This window comes from Pempheris klunzingeri, chromosome 18 (assembly GCF_042242105.1).
Source record: "Pempheris klunzingeri isolate RE-2024b chromosome 18, fPemKlu1.hap1, whole genome shotgun sequence".
NCBI lineage: Eukaryota > Metazoa > Chordata > Actinopteri > Acropomatiformes > Pempheridae > Pempheris > Pempheris klunzingeri.
Genome location: NC_092029.1, coordinates 18,352,736 through 18,374,640, shown reverse-complemented (window position 1 = coordinate 18,374,640; position 21,905 = coordinate 18,352,736). Strand labels below are relative to the sequence as shown.

At 41.8% G+C, this 21,905-nt stretch overlaps 1 protein-coding gene across 1 annotated transcript in view; it reads right to left on the bottom strand.

Moving 5' to 3' along the window:
• The window catches only part of man1a1 (mannosidase, alpha, class 1A, member 1), a 115,836-nt gene that overhangs the window by 57,005 nt on the left and 36,926 nt on the right, over positions 1–21,905 (bottom strand). Inside the window, exons 3-4 of the mRNA XM_070849140.1 lie at positions 8,988–9,103; positions 1,763–1,843 (exon numbers count right to left, since the gene is read on the bottom strand). Coding sequence (XP_070705241.1) covers positions 1,763–1,843; positions 8,988–9,103 — 197 coding nt within the window. The remainder of the gene's footprint in view (positions 1–1,762; positions 1,844–8,987; positions 9,104–21,905) is intronic.

Sequence of the window (21,905 nt, the reverse complement as noted above, 5' to 3'; positions counted from 1 at the left end):
TGCATTAAACCTGATGTTTTTCAGTTTTATACTTCCTGTTAGTCAAAATCACAGAGATGTCATCTTGGACTTGAAACGTTGATGTGAAATATTGTAATTTTTCACTACTCCGACAATTTATCAACATTTCATCTTGTCAGCTGCAACCTTTCAGCTATTTAATGTCCAGTTCTGCGCAAAAGAAACTCCCATTTAGGGGCAAATCTATATGTTTTGTGTTAAATCGCCTCTCTTTATGGAACTGGCTTAGGAGAATTACTGAAAGTGATGAATAAATGATGTGCTTTTTGGTTTAATATCTAAGCTGTTAGACGTTCGCAAAACTGAAGTCAAGTTCTTAAATAATGCTGACTTTTTTTCTTCTTCTAATTCTACAATTTTGCTTTGTGAAGTGTTCTTTAATTACCGCTTCTTATTGGCGTTATTACTAGTTTTGAGACAAATAAGAGACGCTGTTCCACTAGATTCTCTGTTTGTGCTGAAGCACTGAAACATTCACAGTGCTTGGAAATGAGACCTGCCAGTCTGACTCCTTTCTGCACCATCTCTCCGTGCTAATAGAGGAGCACTTAACCTCACATCTCTGGTTCGCTCACCTCCTCAATGATGGTGTAGATTATGTGTGTGACATCAGTCTACAAACAGAAGTGAACTCCGATGATCTTTCGGTTTTCAAAAAAAAGATACTTTGAAAGTATGAAAGGGTTTCTTAAAAGCTTTTCCGCAGCTGATGAGCAGAGTTTCCATTCTTTGGTGAGGGCTCAGCATTTATTAAGAGACTGGGGCAAGTAATTAAAAGGGAGAAAGAGGAGAGGATATTGAGGAAAAGTGAGTTAAACACAAAATCCCTGCATTGACAGTCGAACATGATCTGAGTGTAATACCCCACTGATGTCATTTTCACAGCCTCTTGTCACTAAGCAGATTCTCTCTCTCTCTGTCACACACACACACAGACAAATACAGACACACAGACACAGGCCGACACAGCAGGAGTGGCTCTGGAAACTCTCTCCGGTCTAATTTTTCTGAATAAAGTAAGTCTGGAGCAATAATTTGTCAGCGCTCAGCCACTTCAGACCATATTCTGCCTTTCAAGGTTGATGGAATTGCACTTCTCTTTTTTTTTTCGCTTTCACCTCAAAAAGGGGAGTCTTTTAAAACTACAACAATGAAACAATAGCAGTTTCCTATAACCGAGGAGCAAACCAACTGAGCTCGATAAGAAGGCAACCGTACTAAGGGGTGGGGTTGTGATCTCGTGACTCCAGCTGCCTGGCCGGGTTTGGCCAGACACAAGGGGGGCAGTAAAAGTGTAAACACAGAACTCAAGTGTTATCTCATGTGAGGCAGAGGGAAGTTCTACAGAAAAAAGAAAACATGGTTATTTCAAACCATTTCTTAATTGAATTTACATTCAAATCACTGTATGGTAATATATGCCATTACCGTGATATAAGATTACATGTACCATGATAGAAGATTTTGGCCACATCGCCCACGGCCCCTTGGAAAGAAGACTTACCTTGGCACTCGTTAACGGGATATATTTATCTGTACCAGCTATTAAGAGGGAACATCACTAAACATTCTGAGCACATAAAAGCATTCACTCTTTCACACAATCTCCACCAAAGATCATCTGCTAAGTACCATCTGTTTCATCAATCAGCCAACAAGCAGTAAGATTCCCCTCCAAGTCCGTGCTCACGGTAGAAGAAGCATGTGAAAACGCAGCAGACAGCCTCAGTGTGTTTCTTACCTCTTTCCCGGACAGGTAGTAGGCAGATAGAAGACCTCCCACAAACCGGATGTTCACCTCAAACACAGACACTTCTGCATTCTGCAAAAAGGGACAAAGAAAAGAACTATGAGATGATGAACGCTTAGAAAAATACACCTTTATTCTCCTATAAACAGTGATGAAAAGAAAGTACAAACACAATACATGAATGTTTCTGGGTCCTGTTTCACTTCAGCGGGGGTTAGACTGAAGCTGTCAACAGGAAACACTGAATACATGTAAATCCTGCCTGGTATAAGTGATAGAATGAGCCAGTGTTGCATTTTGAGGAGGTGGCTAAAACGTGGAGTGTGCATTATTAATATGACGAGCATGACAAGCACTGCATGAGTAGGCTCAGAAGTTTTTAACAGTTATCCTGCGTTGTGCGTTTCTGTTATTATCACAACACAACCGACTTTCAACTGGCTTTTTTAGCAACACAATGGGCGTATAACAAGGGATGGCAACGTCGGCCGGTCCATCACTTTACATCAGATTTCATGACAATGCATCAAATAGTTGTAGACTTGTATATTTCATTCGGGCCTAGAGGATAAACTGTAATCACACTGGTGACCCCTGACTTTTCATCTAGCGCCATCATCAGGTCAACATTTTCATTTGTTTAATATTTGCAAAGCTAATGTCATTCCGATCCGTTTAAGCTAATTAACAGATGCTAGCATGCTAAAGAAGCTACACTAAGGTTACGAAGATGGTAAAAATATACATACAACAGCATATTAGCATTGTCATTGAGAGCATGTTAGCGTGCTAATGTTAGCATCGTAGACTGTATATGTAGACTGTATATACAGTAAGTGAATTGTAGCCACCATGACATCAATCATAGATTAGTGAAATGCTGTTCAGAAGCCTCGAGTTTGGCATTTTGGGCACCGTCATCTGATTTCAGACCCAGAAGTGACGTTAACTCTGCAAAGACCTCTGCATCGGATTGTTTAGGTTTTAACTGGTTAGTCACAAGGCAGTCTATTTTACTCTAAATGGAACCATAATTTACTAAACCAACATCATGCTGTATTAAATTAGACTTCAAACTAGTGATGGGGATCATGAACACAATGGGAAAGTGTTGACTGAGGTAATAAAAGCAGTGAGTAGTAGGCTCATTTTCTCATAGACTTCCATTCACACTACATTTAGCCACCAGCAGAGTCGCCCCCTGCTGGCCAATAGAAAGCATGCAGATTTAAAGCGCTCCCGCGTTGACTTCACTTTTCAAACCTGGAAGCTATGTGCATTTCTTTTATACAAGCTATAGTTGGCACACCTAAATACACCATCATAGAGCCAGGAGCATTGCTGTAAATACTGAAAGATAGTAGCTAATGTATGTGCTGAATTCCTTTGGTAAATCTGCAGATTTTTTTGAAGAATTTTCAAAAAAATCAGCTGATAAAATAAAGGGCCCTTTGTCGGGTGCACTGGAATCTGTCTGAAAGCAGTGAGGGGGTTCACACCCACTCTGAAGTTTAAAAAGAAAGCCTGAGATACCAAACATTGCCTTAAAAGGCAGCAACAAAGTGTGCTGCGTCTATAAATGTAATGCCTCTATTTTGATGCAGTTTTTAGCAGAGAGAATGGGGCAACATTAGCAAAAACTGCACGTTTGAAAAGCCATTTGTCTTAGTAACAGAACAATGAGGCCTCATCTCCCTCTCCCCTCACGTCTTCATGGACAGATTCCTGAGTCAGATGAAGTTTTGTGCTTGACTGACAGCTCTCATAAGTCACTGCTGTCAACCAGAGATAGGACAATAGACTCCTGTGGAAAAACAAATTATATGCCAGACAAAATGTGTCCTGTCATCCCCCCCCCCCCCCCCCAAGTCTGAATGACTGATTAAGTAGTTAGATTGTGTATCTAATTTGTCCTAATTAAAACTGAATTATTTCCTCCACAACGCACAGGGAGCTGAAATGCAAAAAAGGACAATATTCTTTCTTCCTTTCCATTAGCCGTGCAGTTTGAATGAGAGAGAAGTGAATTGTAACATATTGGACCCAAGACATATTTCAGCCCGACTTTACTAGTTATGAATGACGTGCTTTCACAGTATCTTGTCTCAGAGCGTTTAGCAGCCAACGCTGCTTTAAAATGCTGGTCGCTGACCCTCTGAGTCAGCAGTTTTGTGACGTTACCTCATTCCTGCGAGGGGGCCTGACAAGTGTCCTGATGTCGCAACATTTAAGCCATTACAGAGCGCACATGAAACTGACTGAGCATGGCCATTTCCTGGCAGAGAACTAAAGGACTATAGAAAGATGTGCCGATGAGATATGTGAATGGCTGGTTGGTAAGCGTTGCCGGAAGAGCTGTGTTGCTTGTCTTAGAACTCGAGATGACGAAAAGCAAAAACCTGCACCTGTAGTGCTCTCATTACAGGAAATGGTGAGTTTCCTCCATCATGCCGTTCATAGCTTATGATCATAAGTCGTGTTTCAAAGTGTTCGAGTTCTGACAGAGGGAGTCTCGGGAGTGCTGTAAACCCTGTACTCTTGTGCTTTACCGTTAAACAGATTTAAAAGCTGCTTGTGTAGAAACAAATGGCGGTGACCTGTGTGGCTCCTGCAGTGGGACTCTTGAGTGAGACGGTGGAGCTGCAGTCATATTTTCTCAGGTTTTGTGAAGCCGTCAAATAATCTTCCAGTTACCGCACTTAGAAGAGCGGAGAGTAACGGTGAAGTCACGCCAGATGAACTGACACACATCAGAAACTACTACACAGAGTCAGAGATCTGGCTACATTGATACATAAATAACCATTAACCTCAATTACTGCTATGGAACATGATCCAAAGCATTCCTTTGGAAAATACATTTCCCCTGGTTTGTGTGGCACAGGCTGGGTTCACAAATGCGAGATCGATCAAATGAAATTCACTCAAATCTAATGAAACCAGCCCTGCATCGTATTTTTGTACCTTAATTGTTGAAAAATGTACTCCTTAGCCAGCAGCTCATGGCACTGAGAGGGCACAAGCCATTAGGCCATGCTCCACAGTTCCTGAGAAAAAGGGTTTACACAGCAGTTATAGCCGCAGCTGAAAGGAGCTCAAAGATATGGCAGAGCTATGTCTTCCACCGGCCACTGCTGTCATTTTACCGTGTGATAGCTCTGACAGTTCAAAGCCATCAGAACCCGTGCACTTTTGCTTGGAGACAGTTGTGCTGCTGTAGACATGTTACATAAACACAACAAGTATATCTGGATTCCTTGCTTTCTTCATCTGTTACTTCAACGTCTTCTTGTGCGGAGACGAACACTCCTGGGTACTGTCATCACTTCTGTATTCAAGTCTCAGCAATCTTCCTCATTTGTTTAACAAACCTTTGTCTGTCTCCGTCCTTTCTATCCCTTTTTGTTTTCTCTCTCTCTCTCTCTCTCTCTCTCCTTTCTGCGTCTCCAAAATCATCTGAGAACTCGAGGTGACTGCGCCTTCTCTTCAAAGGCTCCTACAAGCTGTGGTGCACTGGCCGCATTATGAAGTTATAAAAGCTCCCGTGACACTGTGATTTGAAGACTTGGGCTGTCCTGGATTATTTCACACGAGTCACGGGGGTTATCGTTATTCATAAGACATAAAATGTCAGTGCCCGTTTTGTGCTTCCGTGTCGTTTATCACGCTGTCAGATCTTATTGTCTATGTGATCTTTCAGATACATTTCACAAGTATGTTAAAAGAGACTCTTGGTTAAGTCAGATTTTAGCACCATTAGCAAACCTAAACAGATTTAAATAGGCAGTTTCTGCTCTTCCAGCAGTGGTTTCCTAATATCTCCTTTCCAATTAAAAAACATTTATTTTGAACGTGTCAAAGGTTGCCTTTCTTCTCAATATTATGATACTGCAGCAAATGAACAGAGAAGATCAGACAACAATGGGCCTCTTACTGCGACAGTGCTGTTTGAGTGGCAGGACAACTGCTGGGGAACACTGAAAATAAGGCAGGATTATGCACAGAGGACTGCTGTGGCGCCGAAAATTCAGGTGCGGGAAGTCTCCACAGGTGACAGAGCTGGAACGCTGAACATCCACAGTTTGGGATACAGCACAGCAAAGAGGATTAAAGCTGATCTGAAGGCATAATTGACCCGAGCACTTGATGTTTGTAACACGTTGGATGGATGCGCTGCTTGATACTTGGTCCTGAGATGCTCAAAGTGATATCTGTGAACACAGTCATGTTTGCAGTCACGGCTGAATTAAAAGTAAAGACAAAGAACCTGTTTGTCGGTGCCTCACTAATGAGGAGCTCTTAACGCAGACATTATAATGAGGATGGTTCTGCAATAAAGGCGGACTTCAAAGGAAAGGGCCAGAGTGTGTTTTACTCAGACATATCTACATGTTCCTGTGTCATTAAGCTCATCAGCCCTTCCCAAATTAGCACTGAAAAAAAAAACAGTCCTACTAAACCTGTGACGCCTTTTGTTTGATTCTGTTGTTCATAACACGGATGGGGTTTTTCTGAGGGAAATTAGCTCCGGATTTCTAACTTGAGTAAAGTGTGTTTTGCAAAAATATCAATACTGCTATTGATTTTGAACCCTTTCATGACTGGTAATTAAAAGGTTTTTCAGCAGCATTTAAATCTCATCTCACAGCATCTCAACTCAGACCGCAAAGTCCTGAAAGAGTGCTTTGACATTTCCTAGTGTTTGAATTGCACGTACATGCGCGCACACAAGTATTACAATTTGGAAACCAGACTGAAGTGGACAAAAAAAAAAATAAAATGAAATGAGGAGGATAAAGAGGGAACAAGGTAATATCAGAAACAGCAACAGTTCGATTCCTTCCTACTAATCGAACCAGCAGCGTTTAAGTTTGTGTGTGTGTGTGTGTGTGTGTGTGTTCGCACTAAGAGGTAAACAGTAATAGACTTGTTTATGGATCCATTAGACTTGCTTTTGGCTCTTTGCCTCTGGGTTTTATTGATAACATTGTGGAAGAGGAATCAGAGTCAATTCACTCTTTTCGGCGGCTGTGGCTCAGTGGTAGAGTGGGTCGTCCCTCAATCAGAAGGTCGGGGATTCGATCCCCAGCTCCTATGGGTCAACATGTCGAAGTGTCCTTGGGCAAGACACTGAACCCCAACTTGCTCCTGAAGCAGCTTCAGTGTGTGAATGAGTGTGAAAGAACAGTCTCCTCCAAATTACATTCCTCCTGTATGAATGATGTGTGAATGGGTGAATGAGGATGTCATGTAAAAGCGCTTTGAGTAGTTGAAATAACTAGAAAGGAGCTCTACAAATACAGACCATTTAGCATTTTACCATTTTCCTGTCCCCACACACACACATACACACACACACACACACACAGAGTGACAGACATCTGTATTAAAACATCTCACTACCTTTGATAACACATTAAGTGCCCTGTGATCTATTACCAGCAGAGCCCATTAAGACGCCTGGATAATTGTTTCTCACAATATAATCTTTCAGGCATCAAAAAATTACATTAAGTTTTATATCATGTGATTAAAGATACATTTACTATACAAAACATCAAACACTCGGCAATTTTGAGCTAATTATGTTGATCATATTTCATCTTGATCACACTAATCTTCGTGTGTTTATAATGCCAGTTAGTGCAGTGATTCATGTCTGATGTCTGTACTTCTTTTTGATATATCACGTACATTCAATTTGACACTTTACGTTTTAACTATTTTTATAGCTCTTGTATTCACATGCTAATTAAACGTAGTGTTTGTGAAACAGACACACATCAGTGACTCAGCTTAAATAGGCAGATGGTTGAGTGCAGCAACAGCAAGGATTTATATATATACATACTGTATATATACACAGAGATACTATTCCTCTAGCATCTAAGTTAAGCTAATAATCAAAGTCCTCTGTGCAGTTCGCTGACACTGACCTACATGTGGTGAAATTCACAGTCACATGTCTTCTTGCTCTCCATAACATTTATTTTAATACTACATTCAATAGTAGGTCACACGCATAAAGACTAAAACATGTTCCACTCAATCACGGTCCATAAAAAAAAGTCCAAATAAAAGTGCTTTCACAGCTTTCAGGCTTTGTGTGAAAAGTGGCATCAAGCGACCGATAATATGTAATCGCATATTTCTCACATTTCATAAGCTTAAAATAAAACTTTAATGAGCCTTGGGAGTCCTGTGCACGAGCATATGTCCTTGCCAAAGAGCTTTCAAAAAAAAAGTTCATGAATTTCTTAGTGTTTTAATGACTAGAAGACTGCGCTTCTATTGTTGTGGGTGATAGCAGGAGGCAACACATCTACTTTGACGGAACTTGGTTAAATACATAGCAGGCGACAAAATATGGATACTTAGGACGGAGTTATTTCACTTAAACAGAGTCCTGCAAACGTTACCTCGTCTTGTAACACTTGCATCATTGAATATTGACAGTAAACATCCCGCCCCGCATCTCTTTGATCCAACAGTTTTCAGACAAGTGATGTTTTTTCTCCCCTCCGACTACATACGAGCTGGAAGCAGATTTTTTTTTCCCCCCACACTTCAGTCATCTGTCTGCAACATTACTCAAAATGTTACAAACGCATCGAGCTGACGCTCAGACAGGTGGTGATCGAGATCTGCTGTAATATCTAGGTACTTTTATGTTTTAACTGGAACTGTCGGTAGCATATGTTGCATTCAAATGCTGGTGGGAAAGCACGAGATCCAGCATGCTGACTAGTCAGCGCCATCAATTTCACTTTCTATTTGGGAGAAAATCAAATGAGAAAGTTTAAACAACATTGAGCTGTTCCACTCCACCAAAGACCTTGTATCTGCTTTATTTAACGAGCTGCTAAACTATTCGGTTTATTTCACCGGATATTTGGGTGGCAGGCGCAGTGTTCTCGTCTCTTGTTGCTCCCGTATCTTTACTTACATCGTGACTGAGTCTTAGGTACATTAACACCTGAACTTTAAAGGTGATTGTTCTTTCGCATTAAACTCCCATTAACCCACAATGCATGTTAATGAAGGTGCCAAATGGGTGAAGAGCTGGCCTTCGAAGGCTCCTCTCTACCACTATTGACTGAATTATGGCTTACGGCAGAGGGTCAAGGCTTTTGTCAAATCAATTTAGTTGATCATCAGAAGGGTACTCTCACACACACACACACACACACACACACACACACAAACACATCCTTACCACATTGAAGTCCAGGTTCTTCTCTACCCAGTCAGTAGCAGCATCAAACTCTTCAAACATTTCCATGATATAGAGGGTATCCAGGGCATCCACTATTGTTGCTCCCTTTATACTGCCTGCAAGAGAAACAGATTAAGGAGAGATTAGAGATAGATTACTGAATTCTCAGCATGCATTCTAGAAGGCTGTTGTGTCTTAAACAGTGGGTTTTACATATTATGTACATATTAAAAATACTGGGAAGGAAGCTGGATTTAAAAAAAAAACAAAAAACCTTAACTTCTCCAAATGAGCAAAACCTCCATTGAAGTTCATTCAAATGCTAAAAGCTTATTAGTTAGCGTACCATTTGGTTTACGAGTGTGAATGACAACAGGTGTTAGCAGCAGTCTCCCTGAAAAAGCACTGAATAAACAGCAGAAATTAAGAGTTATATTTGGAGGTTGAATAAATTATTTTTGCTCGGCAGATGGTGAGAGGCAGTGATTATCGGCACTGATGAAGCGTCGGGAATATTGCTCATCTCCAGTGATTAGCCTCATAGCAGGAGGGGAAGACGCAAGGAGACACACAAACCATCATTTCAGCGCCGTCATTACCCAAACCCCTTAACGAATCCAACACCGCTCAAACACCTTAGTCTGTGTATGTGCCAGGGAGCTCAATAAATCATTAAACATGCAGCACCAAGCCCTCAGGAAAGCTTTTAGTCCTCACATACTTGCTATAAACACAAGACCACGTCTGTCTGAGGTATTTGACCACTTAGAAGTGAGACAGAAAAAGCCAAGAACAAAAAAAACAGGGAAGACAGAAAGGTAAAGAAAAGGGACGGGACAATCGGTTAGACGGAGAGCGAGCAGACATGAAAACATTAAAACATCAGCGTAGCTAGGCCTGCCTACACAAAGAAAGTCAGACAGTAAAGGTATCAAGAGAAATAATAACAGGTCCAGTTTGGGAAGGAAGAAGTTTGAAATTGATGTGGCTACAGAAGAGAGTCAAGACGTACGCCGGAAAGCTGCAGGTTTGCTATTGTGTGGCTTTATATCCCTCTAAGTGGTGGGAGGATGCAAAGGCAGCTAAAAGCTTTCCATTAGACGCAATGCTGAATCATCACCTAAAGATGCAGGGCTGCCGCTGTCCATCAGGACTGTGCTCGCTGCGTCTGGAAATTATCATTATTTCTTTAAAAACACCATTGTGACATGACATCTCTGTCAACTGCTACTAGCTATGATTTCCAATACAAAGGAACAAATGATAGTTCTGGATAAAGCTGCTGATGTGTACAACAGGTATTAGGGCTATTGCAAGTAAAAGAAATACAGAGCTGGAGGAGGGAGGCAGTTTTTATTATATATTATATATATATTCAATTTCAAGATTGAAGTGGTAAATTGCCAAGAAAAAAAACCTCACCATCTTTGAGAAAGAAAAAAAAAAAAAAAACTCTCTCCCAAGCCGATATGACAATTTTTGGCCACCTTACAGATTTGAATGTCAAGCCTTGAGCCATGTTACAGAAAAAGAGATCATGTTACTTGAGGTGTCAGCAGATCTTGTTACTGTTGTTGTCACTATGTCTTCCTGTTTTTCATCCATCTCACATTTTCACTGCATTGGAACCTCTAGAGCGACAAAGAGAGGACAAGATACTTTCCTCCCAGCCATTGTCTTGTCACTGTGCTTCCTTCCCGCTCACTTACAGGCTCTGCCCGTTGCTGAGTGTGTGAGTGTGTGTGTGTGTTGTACAGATGGTCGAAAGAGTGAGCAGAATACTAAATGTTAAAAAAAAAAAAAAAGAACGTTGCACAATGCTTGTGGAGGTTTTATGACATTTGCTCCTTTGAAAAGGAAAATTACGTACAAACATCCATACAGATTTTTTGAAATATGTCTGCATGTTTTTGAATTGTAAACAACATGCTGAGTGTATAAAAGGTCTGGGTAATAGCATTATTTTTTATCTCACTACATAGTGTATTGGGTCAAATTTTCCATACAGAGTACGTGTTTCACAGTGTTCATGTTGGCGTTCAGTTTCTTACTGAATACTCCGAGATAGAATATAGAAGTATTGTTATATTTTATATATATATATATATATATATATATATATATATATATATATATATATATATATATATATATATATATATAAAAAATATGAGTACTGGCTAACAATACTTTTAGCAACTGTTGTTCTCACTTATCTTTAAAGGAAAACACATATTTAGATAAATGAGCCATTTCAGAATCTTTCAAGCAAAATGCCAAAATGTTAGATGTTATCAAATGGCAGAAGTTTTTGAGTTTTTGGTCGGACTAAATAAGCGACGTGAAGGTGTCATCTTGGGCTCCGGATAACTGATGAGCATTTTTGGAAAATATAACTGGTAGATTAATCGATAGTAAAAAGAATAATTGTTAGATGGAGCCTTAGATTTGCTAGTACCTCATCAATCCCTCCTGATCATTTAGCTCTTGCACAAAATATTAGGCGCACTACACAGATGATCACAGATCGGAGCTTTGTAATCAAAAACGTCGAGAGCTTGTCATGAGCCGCGATGGCAGAGATCACCCAGAAATCTGCTATTATCAGCTTGTTCCAGGATTTGTGTCCAGGTGGGAGGACTACGCACGCTGAGCTGGGATTCAGCTGAGGTAATTGAGGTTGTGAGGGCAAAATCCAATGATCATGGAGGTGATGTGTGTGCTGCTGAGGATTTTCTTTGTTTGCCACTGTGGGCATGGTGAAGTAGCAGATGGCTCAGCAGAGGGCAGCGTCTATGATGCTTCTGTAAAACATGAGTGGTAGCGGAGGAAGAGAGAGTCCAGGCTTCTCTGAAGAAAGAGCAGTAGGGGAGGACGAGCCTTATGATATCTGCTGTAGGTGGTTGGCTTGTCGTAGAGGGAGAATTCTTACATTTGTATAAGTTCTTTCCAGAAAATCCTCTGCTCTGTGCCCTCGACTCTCTGCACTCATTTGAGAGGAAATCCTCCCAGCTGCTTTGTTTCCTACTGGTGTGAACGCACCATTGGAAAACAGCAAATCTAATCCGTCCTCTTCCCAGGATCTGCTTATTTTTGTGGATGTATTGTGTCTTTTTTGTTCCTTTTATGCCACTATTATCATAGCGTTGCATGTCCGCTGTGAAGCTACGACATGCACCGGGTTCTTCAGAGATTGGGAAAATGACTAAAGACAGAAAATAAGGCTGGCATCTGATACTGATGCGCAAGGTACCTTTGCGCAACATTACACACTCAGAGAAACTTCTCCGGAGGTCCCTTCACTCCAAGCAGTTCTCATTCCATGTTCATCAAATACGGACATCCCTTTAACGGCACCTATCCCAAACCTGACCTCTGTTGTTACGGTAACAATAATAAACAGTGTTTACCCTTCTAAAACTTGGTCATTGGTTATTGGTATCAATCGCCAAAGGGGATTACAAAGCGGCGGAATTTGACAACCTAGGAATGAGAACGACCGCACGAGTGTGATGCTCGCCCTTTCTGACATAACCTATAAAGCAGAACATGGGAAACTGACAAATGGGTGGAGAGAGATGAAAAATGAAGGAGCTGGTGTCTTCAGAAGACAGGAATCATTACCTCGCTGTTCCCAGGCAGAGGCTAAGGACAGATAGGAGAGGGAAGGCAGAAAAAAAAAATGGAAGATTCAAGGTCCAAAAGTCACTACCGAACAGTATCAGGCCGTCCAATCGTGTGTGCCTCGAAAGACAATCCATCCCAAAGTTCCTCTTCCTGCATCCACTTGTCGTCCAGTGAGGTATCCAATTCTTTACCCTTCTCTTTCTCTTTTCAATACTTCTATCCTTCCCATCTCCTTCTGTCCATCTGTCTCCTTCCTTCCATCCTCTCATTTTTTTTCTTACCTGTGACTGTTTATGCCATCTTGCTTGTCTTACCGTTCTCATCAACTCTAACCACCGTTCACAAACAGAAAATGAGTGAGGAAGGGAGTGATGGATGAATTAAAAAAAGAAAGCAATCACGCCCTGCAGGCTTCATTCATCACCTATACAGGCAGATGTCCTCGCTCTGGACACACACACACACACACGCATGAACACACTCCTGTCTGTTGTACCCTATAGACCACCCTCATGTACTAAGTATTATTCCACTGCAGTTCTGTCCTAAAAACATCAGTACTAGCTGATACAGAACTCTATTAGTGGTGGTGTCAATAATCACACCAACTCATTGCATTCCTTCCTGGACTGCAGCATGTGTGTGTGTGTGTGTGTGTGTGTGTGTGTGTCAGACAGGAGACTGCTACTTTGTGGTTGTACAGAGCAGAATAACCTTCACTTCACACAATCAGGCGGCAAAGACAGAGCTGTAATGTGTGATGCCGTGATGTGGGAGTGTGCAGGAGTGATTGAGAAATGTGATGGTACTTTTTCTCTTTCACGCTCACACAAACACTGATTGTGCTGACAGAGGTCAAAATGTCGACGTGATCTCTACTTCTTCAGTCTTCGCTGTAGAGTGGTGCCTATACATTACATTCTGGATCTATAAACAGGAGGCGGAAGAACACTTTAACTGTTTGTTTCTGTTCCTGGCGTCCCTGTGAAGGGATGAAGTGATAAATCTACACTGATCCCCTACGAGTCTGTTCCCCAACTGCATGTGCCGCATTCTGTGGGAAAAGATAATTTGAATGTGTCATAAGTGCATTTGAATTTATTTTTCTATGTTCTGCTACTGCTGTGCACAGCCTGCATATATGCTACAATGCTACAATTCTTATCTTTGCATGTTTGAGTGTTAGAATCGACATATTTTCTCCGTTCTTGTGGATCGACGACACGACAAGCATGATAAAAAGTAAATGATCAAATTAAAATAAAGTAAAGAGAGAAAAGAAAGGGTTTAACGAATCAACAATCCCAGCTCTAATAAAAAGGGACTGCCTGCAGATGATTGCCCAACAAAGGCATCATGCACCCAATGTGCTTATGACGAGCTTATCTTGTTTTTATTCCATAACCATGTCATCAAATTGTTATCATATCTTAAGTGAGTTAAGTACTATAATATCTGGGTTTCTTTGTTTTGGGAACAAGCGGCAAAGAACAGTAAATGTCATGAGGATTACATCATGCACACAGTGTGAACACAAAGAGTGACCTCAGTCAGCGGTGCCCTCCAGCTCTGGGGCACACTGAGCTCCTTCGCGAGGCTTTCGCATCTTCCTTTGACTGTTGTTCAGAGCTCCCAGCTCGACACAGTTCAACCTGAGCACAGAGTCACTGCGGCTGTGTGAGGCAAAGCTCCACTCCCACAATTAAGTCAGCCCTGCGACTATACACGTCACGTGAATTGTGACTCAATCTGTGGCGCCCTTTACCCTGAAGCTTTCTACTCCCCTGTGTCAGGCAGCATCACCCTTAAAACATGCTTCCAAAAACACAGAGCCTTCATCTTATGTGACTGATGAATGAATCCACCTTAAGTTCTGTTTCCCACTCAGTTTTACTCTCTTTTGACAATCTGCTGCTACCACTTTGGATCTCAGTCCAAGTTGGTAAAATACTTTGTTTCCCACAAATCCTTGTCAAACTTCTTGTCATTATCAATCTCTTTTTTAGTCTTAGTGCACGTTGTAGTTACCCTACAGACAGACACGTGCAAACACGCGTTAACTGAGTTACCCATTTATTAACCATACTGGCTGACTGAACATGTCGGACCATCTTCAAACTCCACCAGAGTTGTCGAAACAACCCAAAAATGCAATATTTGTGGAAGAGTAGAGTCCTGACAACAAAAGGGGGAAGGACAAGTCTCTGGCTTACATACTGCCCTTCATTGTAAAGTAAGAACCCGACAATAACTGTGCTCCACCTTAGTAAACCTACCCGTCACTCCGTGTTCTGTGACCTGATTCACCAGCGAGTTTGCCTGCAGATAATGTGATGCACATTGTGCATGCAGACAAACCTGATAAAAATGTATATTTTCTGGATGGTTGAGCAGAATTAATATTATTTCTACTGTATCGGTTTTCCTTCTGCAGCTATGTAAAACATGTAGTGAGGAGCCAATACACGTTTGAGCACAGTAGGATCACAGCATTTAGGTTCACTTTTAAATAACATGTTTAATGTCCCATCAAACACCCTACCTCGTTCGATCAGGACTTTGAAAGGATTCTGATTTGATGGATACTATTGTAGCTCATCCCTACATGCAACAATGAAGGCTGTTGAAGCCCCCCCCCCCCCCCCCCCCCCCATGTGTCCCATCTAACTCTATCAGACATAAACAAACAAAGACAGGCCTGTAAACATGACCTTTCAGCTTTACTGTTAGAGATAGATGAATATTGGCACTACTCACTGACTCAGCAGCTTTGGCTAAAAAAAATAAAATAAAAAATAGCAGCTTCAGCCTTGAAAAGACTGACAGCAGTCAAAGTGCCATTGATATTGAAAAAAAAAAAAATGAAGGCTGCTCTCATCTTATGAAAAGTCAGTCTTAAAAAAAAAATCCTTTCCTGAAGTTTCTCCTCAGCTCACTGACTTTCGCAGCCTAGAAATACTCTCAAGATAGAAAAGGACTGCAATGTGCCCCATATCGTAATGTTAACTCAATGCAAACTAATCCGTAATCCCCCAATTTGATCCTGATCGCGAAACTCTCAGTCCTGGTGGTGATCCCATCTAGCCCCAACCGATGCCTCGCCGTACAGTCTCCACTGTATTTTCTGAGGGGTCACAGAGGGGAGGTGAGGAAAAGTGATGGCTAAGCCTTTGGCTAATCGTGTTATTGTAGGATGCACATGCACGAACACACACACACACACATTCCCAAAGTGTATTAACCTCTTGGCTTCTGCTGCCAGATACTCAAGCATCAACACTTTTTGTCAAGGTTACAGTGAAAGGCAATAACCGTGCTTAACTTGTGTGTGTGTGTGTGTGTGTGTGTGACACAGGAAAGAGGAAAAGCAAAGCTGTGATAATACACAATACGAGATAAAAAGAGGCTGACTGCAGATACAAGAGTATGTTGGAGAGTTTAGCTGTTAATTTTGTTTGGCTGCTTCATTTATTCAGGCGTGGGAACTTTCAGGGACCAGGAGGAGCGTACATGCGTCTGTTTGTGTCTATGAGAGTGTGTTTTACGCGTGTGCTCATCAGGAAGATAGGCGGTGCTGCTGCGGTGTGTTGTTCTGGGCCTTGGTGGTTGGGGGTGGGTAGGAGGTGTGGGGGGGGGGGGGATTTAAAGCCTGGGCAAACAGGCTTGTTGTTCAGTGTGTGTGATTAATTAATGTAGACGCAGTCTCAAGGTTCTATAACAAAGGCTTAAGAGATGAGCTTGAGCAACACAGAGCTACAAGGTGTGTGTGTGTGTGTGTGTGTGTGTGTGTGTGTGTGTGTGTACTCGTGAAATGGATACCCCCATTTTAGATGCTGCAGTGCTCCCTCGTCTGTGTCCCACCCACCTCTGTGCAGAGCATCATTTACATCATTTCAGACACAACCAAATACAACCCCCAGCCCTCCTCACAGACACAACATGAAAACCTGAGGGAAGGCCAGAGCAGAATTACTCCATCCATTTCAATTACAGAGACTGAATATCTGATACAGACACACACACAATGCTGTGTGGGAGCGAGGCTGCAGCCCAGGACTCCATGTCAAATTATATAACCAACTAAATGACTTGTCTGGAAATAGACAGGCACCAAGAACATTAGCCTTCTTGACTGGTGGGCGATAACAATATTTTTAGCTCTGCTGGCGAAAGAGCCAGGATCTTAGCCTGGCAGGAAACAGGAAATCTGAATCAAATTTGGTATGACACAGTGATGGAGTTGTGACCAAGGACGAGCACTGCATTTGGCTTTGATGCCTTCAGGCCAGGTGATTTGCACCTCGTTTACCATCCTGCAAGACACCAGTAACCAGTGCCTGGATGTTTTCAGCTCACTGCTGTAGAGCTTGACGAATGTTGCTTTGATGCATTTTTGTTTTATATATTTTGCAGATGGAGCCTTTTTTCCCCACCATGACTCAGAAAGCCCCCAGCTGAAGTGGAAACCATTAAGGAGACTTGATTGGGAAAGACTTGAGAGTTGTCACAAAATTACAATTACGATTCTGTTGGACGTTTTCAGTCAAATTCAGTTTTTTTTAATCTTTGCCCTCAAAACTGCTGCTATGAGTCTTGAACTGTAACAACTAACAGCTTTTCAAAATAAGAATACCTAAAGCACTTAGCTGTTGCACATTCTGGGCTAAAGAACAACAGAGATGTACCATTGCTATAATTGCCCTGAGATTGTGAAACAGCTTCCTGCTTAATATTGCAAGTAATATTACAAGTACCACTGGTACAAAATTGAAACGTACAAACCCATACACAGTTATGCACGTTCAAATGCCAGTGTCTTTTATCCTTCTATATCTTGTTGCAAAGTGATTTGTGACTTGTATTATTATGCCAAACTGAATAGAAACTGCAGGATGTGTCTCTTTTTGCAATGACGATCATCATCTTTGCTGCGTCCCCTTATATGTGCTGCCAGAATTGTTGTAAGTTGCTGGACGAAGCAAAAAGAACCCAACTAAAAACAGAACATGTAGTTGCGTGACTGTTTTCAGTCTATCTATAGCTTATAAGTGCTGTCCTAATGCAGACCTTGAGGGAGAAGGTGCAGCTTCGGCGTAGATATTCCTTTAAGCCACAGCCTCTTCCTCTCCCCCGTCAGCCCTTAAAACTTTAACCACAAAACACACGCACGTCCTTGTTCATCCATAACAAAGGTGAAACTGAAATGAAAAGCGGAACATTGTGTGACGGGTAGCGAAAAGTTATTAAAATGGATTTAAAGTCACATTAGTTGCAGCGGTGCACTCATCTTTACTGTAAATAAAGTCCACGTCCAAATAAGCCAACTGGGAGACACTTAATGGTGTAATCATTTAATGTATAATAGACCATGGCTAACTAGACATCTGTGCTGGATTTAAACCAACAACCCAAATCAGTTTCTGGCAGAAAGCTTGAAACGAAGTAGATGCGTTTGGAGCACAACAGCCTGTCACTGGAAAATTAATAATATAGTAGGGGAGCATACAGAAAAGTTTTAAAAGTACACTTATGTACCAAAAGGAGGAAGGACCACAGTCGTTAGCTGTTGATTGTTATAGGTGATGCAACATAAAAGTTTCATTTGTACGTCTCGTGTAAATGTCAAGGAAGAGATTTGTTCTGCTTTCATACTCTCTGGGCATTCCTATGGTCACTAACGTAAAATGATACAAGGAGCTGCAGTGTCACTCCAGGGGACGGGAGCAGAGAAGCCATTGAGAGGGCTGACGTGGAGGAAAGGCCACAGGAGAGAGGAGGGGGAAAACAGCAATGAGAAAAGAAACCATCACAAAACCCTGGCAGCATCTGTAGCAAAGCCTGCCATTCATCCAACGGCCTTTTAAAAGCACTGCAGGCAGGGCCAAAGCAGATAACCTCCACTGCAAAGCTTGTACGTCTCAGGAGACGCACAGGCCTTTCACTTCTTCACACTGCCTGTAGCTACGGATCCATCCGACTGTCCAGCAAATAGCCAAAGTCTTAACAGGCTGTCAGAGTCTAATGTGAATTAGCTAACCCAGAAGCAGCAAAGTAAATGCGAAAATGAAAGTGGAAAATCAAGCGCGCATTCCCGAGATATACAATCCCAGTATAACAATACAAAGCCCATTATTATTTATTGTCTAAGCTAATAGATCCCTTGTTATTAATTAGATGAGAAAAGTTCAACTTGGAGTGCAGGGCAGCACAACACACAGCGCTATTTATGTGGCTGGCAAACCTACAAACACTTTTCAGCTCTTGCCAAATGAGACTGATGAAATCATCAAGATGACTGAAGCACATAATGATGCTGTATTGGCTCCATGTATTGGAAACGCAACACTTTGCAATTTTCCACCAAAGGCTGAATGTTTCCATAGTCATTTAAGCCAATAGGAAGACAGAGAATAGATAATAGATCACAGTAAAACAGCCTTACCAAAGAGAAAACCACCTGAATGAAATCACTTAGCAAACTAGCAAATGGACTTCCACTCTGCATCCTCAGTATCTGGCTGGTGTATTAAGGTCCATCAGTGACCCACTCAGTGGCCACAGGTGTCCTTCCTGGACCTCCCTAGCTAATGTTACATTATAGCCTATGAGAATTACGTTAGCCCAGTCAGAGTAGCCTGAACTCCAACCAATAACTGTTGGTAGCCTGTAAAGGACACAGGTCCAACTACAACCTATTCTTTAACAGGCTATGAATTTTGAGGCAATTATTAGAGGATGAGCGCTCATAGGCTCTCTGCCACCGTCCTGCCCTTGCATGTGCTGTGGCTGAAAGCATCTGTGCAAGTAACATTAGTCTACAGCTGTTAATAGCAGATTCGTGAAAGTAAAATTGGTTTGGCTTTGCGCCCCTAAAATAAGCTGTGCTGGCACAGGGTCTCTTTTCAGACACTGGCAGATGAGTGGTGCAGCTGCTAACACGCAACAATATAGCATGTTGGAGCTACATGCTAACGCTATTACCTTGTGACTCACCAGTCAGAGGCAGGTAAATCCTAATCTTGACCAATCAGGGGCGGGATTTTTGCAGAATGAACGCATCAGCTGGTATTAAAAAAGAGATAGCGACGGCCAAAACCACAAAGGTCCACAAAGCAATGGGTGACGCCAGAGAGGCTACATCCACTTCTTATACACAGTCTATGGTGCTGATTTCCCAGAGCTACAAGGATATACTCCATTTGTTGGGATTCATTAGAATTTGAAACAGCCCACAGCTTACACCAACAAGACAGATGGCATCTTAGTTAACAGACACAAGCACAAAATACACAAAACCACACACAAACAATGTTCTGTCATAACCCAGTCCAGGTCACACTGGGTTAGATGGCAAACAACCTAAAAATCCAGCCTTTTCCTCTTTGGCTGCAACAGGCGACATCAGTAGTGACCTTTAACGTGCTGTGGCCCAGTCAAGTGTGTTTATTTTAGACAGAATAAAAGGCACACACACACACACACACACACACACCCCATGGGGAGGTTTTTTTTTTTTTTCTGCTTTTGGTTGGATGACACATGAGTGCCTTCCTGTGCTGGTCCTTGGCTAGGATGAGAGGCAAGCCCAGGCAAGAACTACCTATGCTAGGTTGTTTGGCTGTTGTGAAGCACAACCTGCGGCTAGGAAACCACGCAGACAGGAAACACCACAGACAAACTGGATCAACTACTGTGCACTCCAAAATTCACACCACACAAGTCTGGATGACATAGTTATATATAGTTTCCTTTTTTTTTTTAAAGGGTAATTTATTTGACTTTGGATTAATATCTTAATATTTGATTGTTTTGTAAAGTGAAAGTAAAGTCAAATGAACAGGATTTGGTATACTCAATTCATTTTATTTATCATTATTTAATTTACACAGTTTGGTTAGTGCTTAGTGCTTAGTTGGGACCACAGTATAAAAAAAGGGCAGTGTCTGTAGCTGCAATGAGGAAGGGTTAAAACCACGTTATCAGGACACCACACTGCAGAACTCTTCTTCAGCTGCCAGTCGTAAAAAAAAAAAAAACAACTGAACTCTATGATAAAGACTTGGTCCGAAATCCACCTCTGGCTCATTGGCTTATAATGGGGCCGAGATTAAATTAAATTCTACAATGTCTAACAGGAGTCAAGGTACAGCTTAAGGCTGGTCTGACAATTTACTGGCACTGAGCTCCAAATTAGCTCCTGATGGTCTGGAGAAACTTAACAAGGTAATAATTCATCTTCCAGGGGACATTTAACATATTCTGGTCAGCGAGATCTGGGTGGAAACGCGCCGCATGGCTGTTCTAGTAGGGGTTCAAAAGGACAACTAATGTTAGAGTTGGACGGTTATAAGACCCCTTTGCAAGGAGGTGAAGGGGGTCTAAATAATTCAAAACATTCCTTAAATATTCATTAAACTTAAGATGTTACAAATTAGAACAGGTACATTTTGAAAGCATTGTCAGTTTAAGAATTTGTACCCACCACTCTTCTAGCAAATATATTTAGCAAGTTATGGCTTCTCCTCTCCAACATGATTTGACCTGCTGCTGGATTTAGAAACGGAGAGACGAACCCGCTCTTGTGGGTGAGTCTCAATGGCGGTATGCTGATTATAGACAGCTGAGTTGAGTGCTAAAAGATGGAGAGAGGGATTGGAAATGACAGGAGGAGAGATGGATGCCATCGTTGCCTCTAGGTGGATTTAATTTTAGCAGATAGGGGTGAATCTGCAAGACCTCCAAGGACGGGAAGCCATTCTATGGTAGCTGATAAAATCTTGTCTAACAAAATACTAACACTGTCCCTCAAAACCCTGCGCTAGTCCACCCATAATTAGAACCAACAAAGAAAGCAGATTCAGACAGGAAAATGAGAAGGAAGGAGCTGTGGTGACATTGAAGCATTACACACATCACTTCCACCACTTTCTACTCCTCTCTTTAGGGTTTGGTCTAGAGAGCAGCCCTGTAGTTACTGTCAACAAGACAGTGCACATTGCAGTCTTATCAATCAGCTCTGAATAATATTATCGACTTTGTCCCAGTCAGCCTCGACATAACCAGACAGGCCATATGTGAGCTGCACAAATGCTCACATATGACGCTGAATGCTGAGCACTACGAATGAAATGTTGTTTGACAGAAATTGTTGCACCATGATGAAAAGCTGGGGAGTCTAGATGTTGGATCAAACAGCAATCAGTCTGCCCTTCAGTTACTCACACAATGTGCAACTCAATTATTATTGCAATAGGGCACTTCATTTTAAATTCATGGATAATATGTTACCAC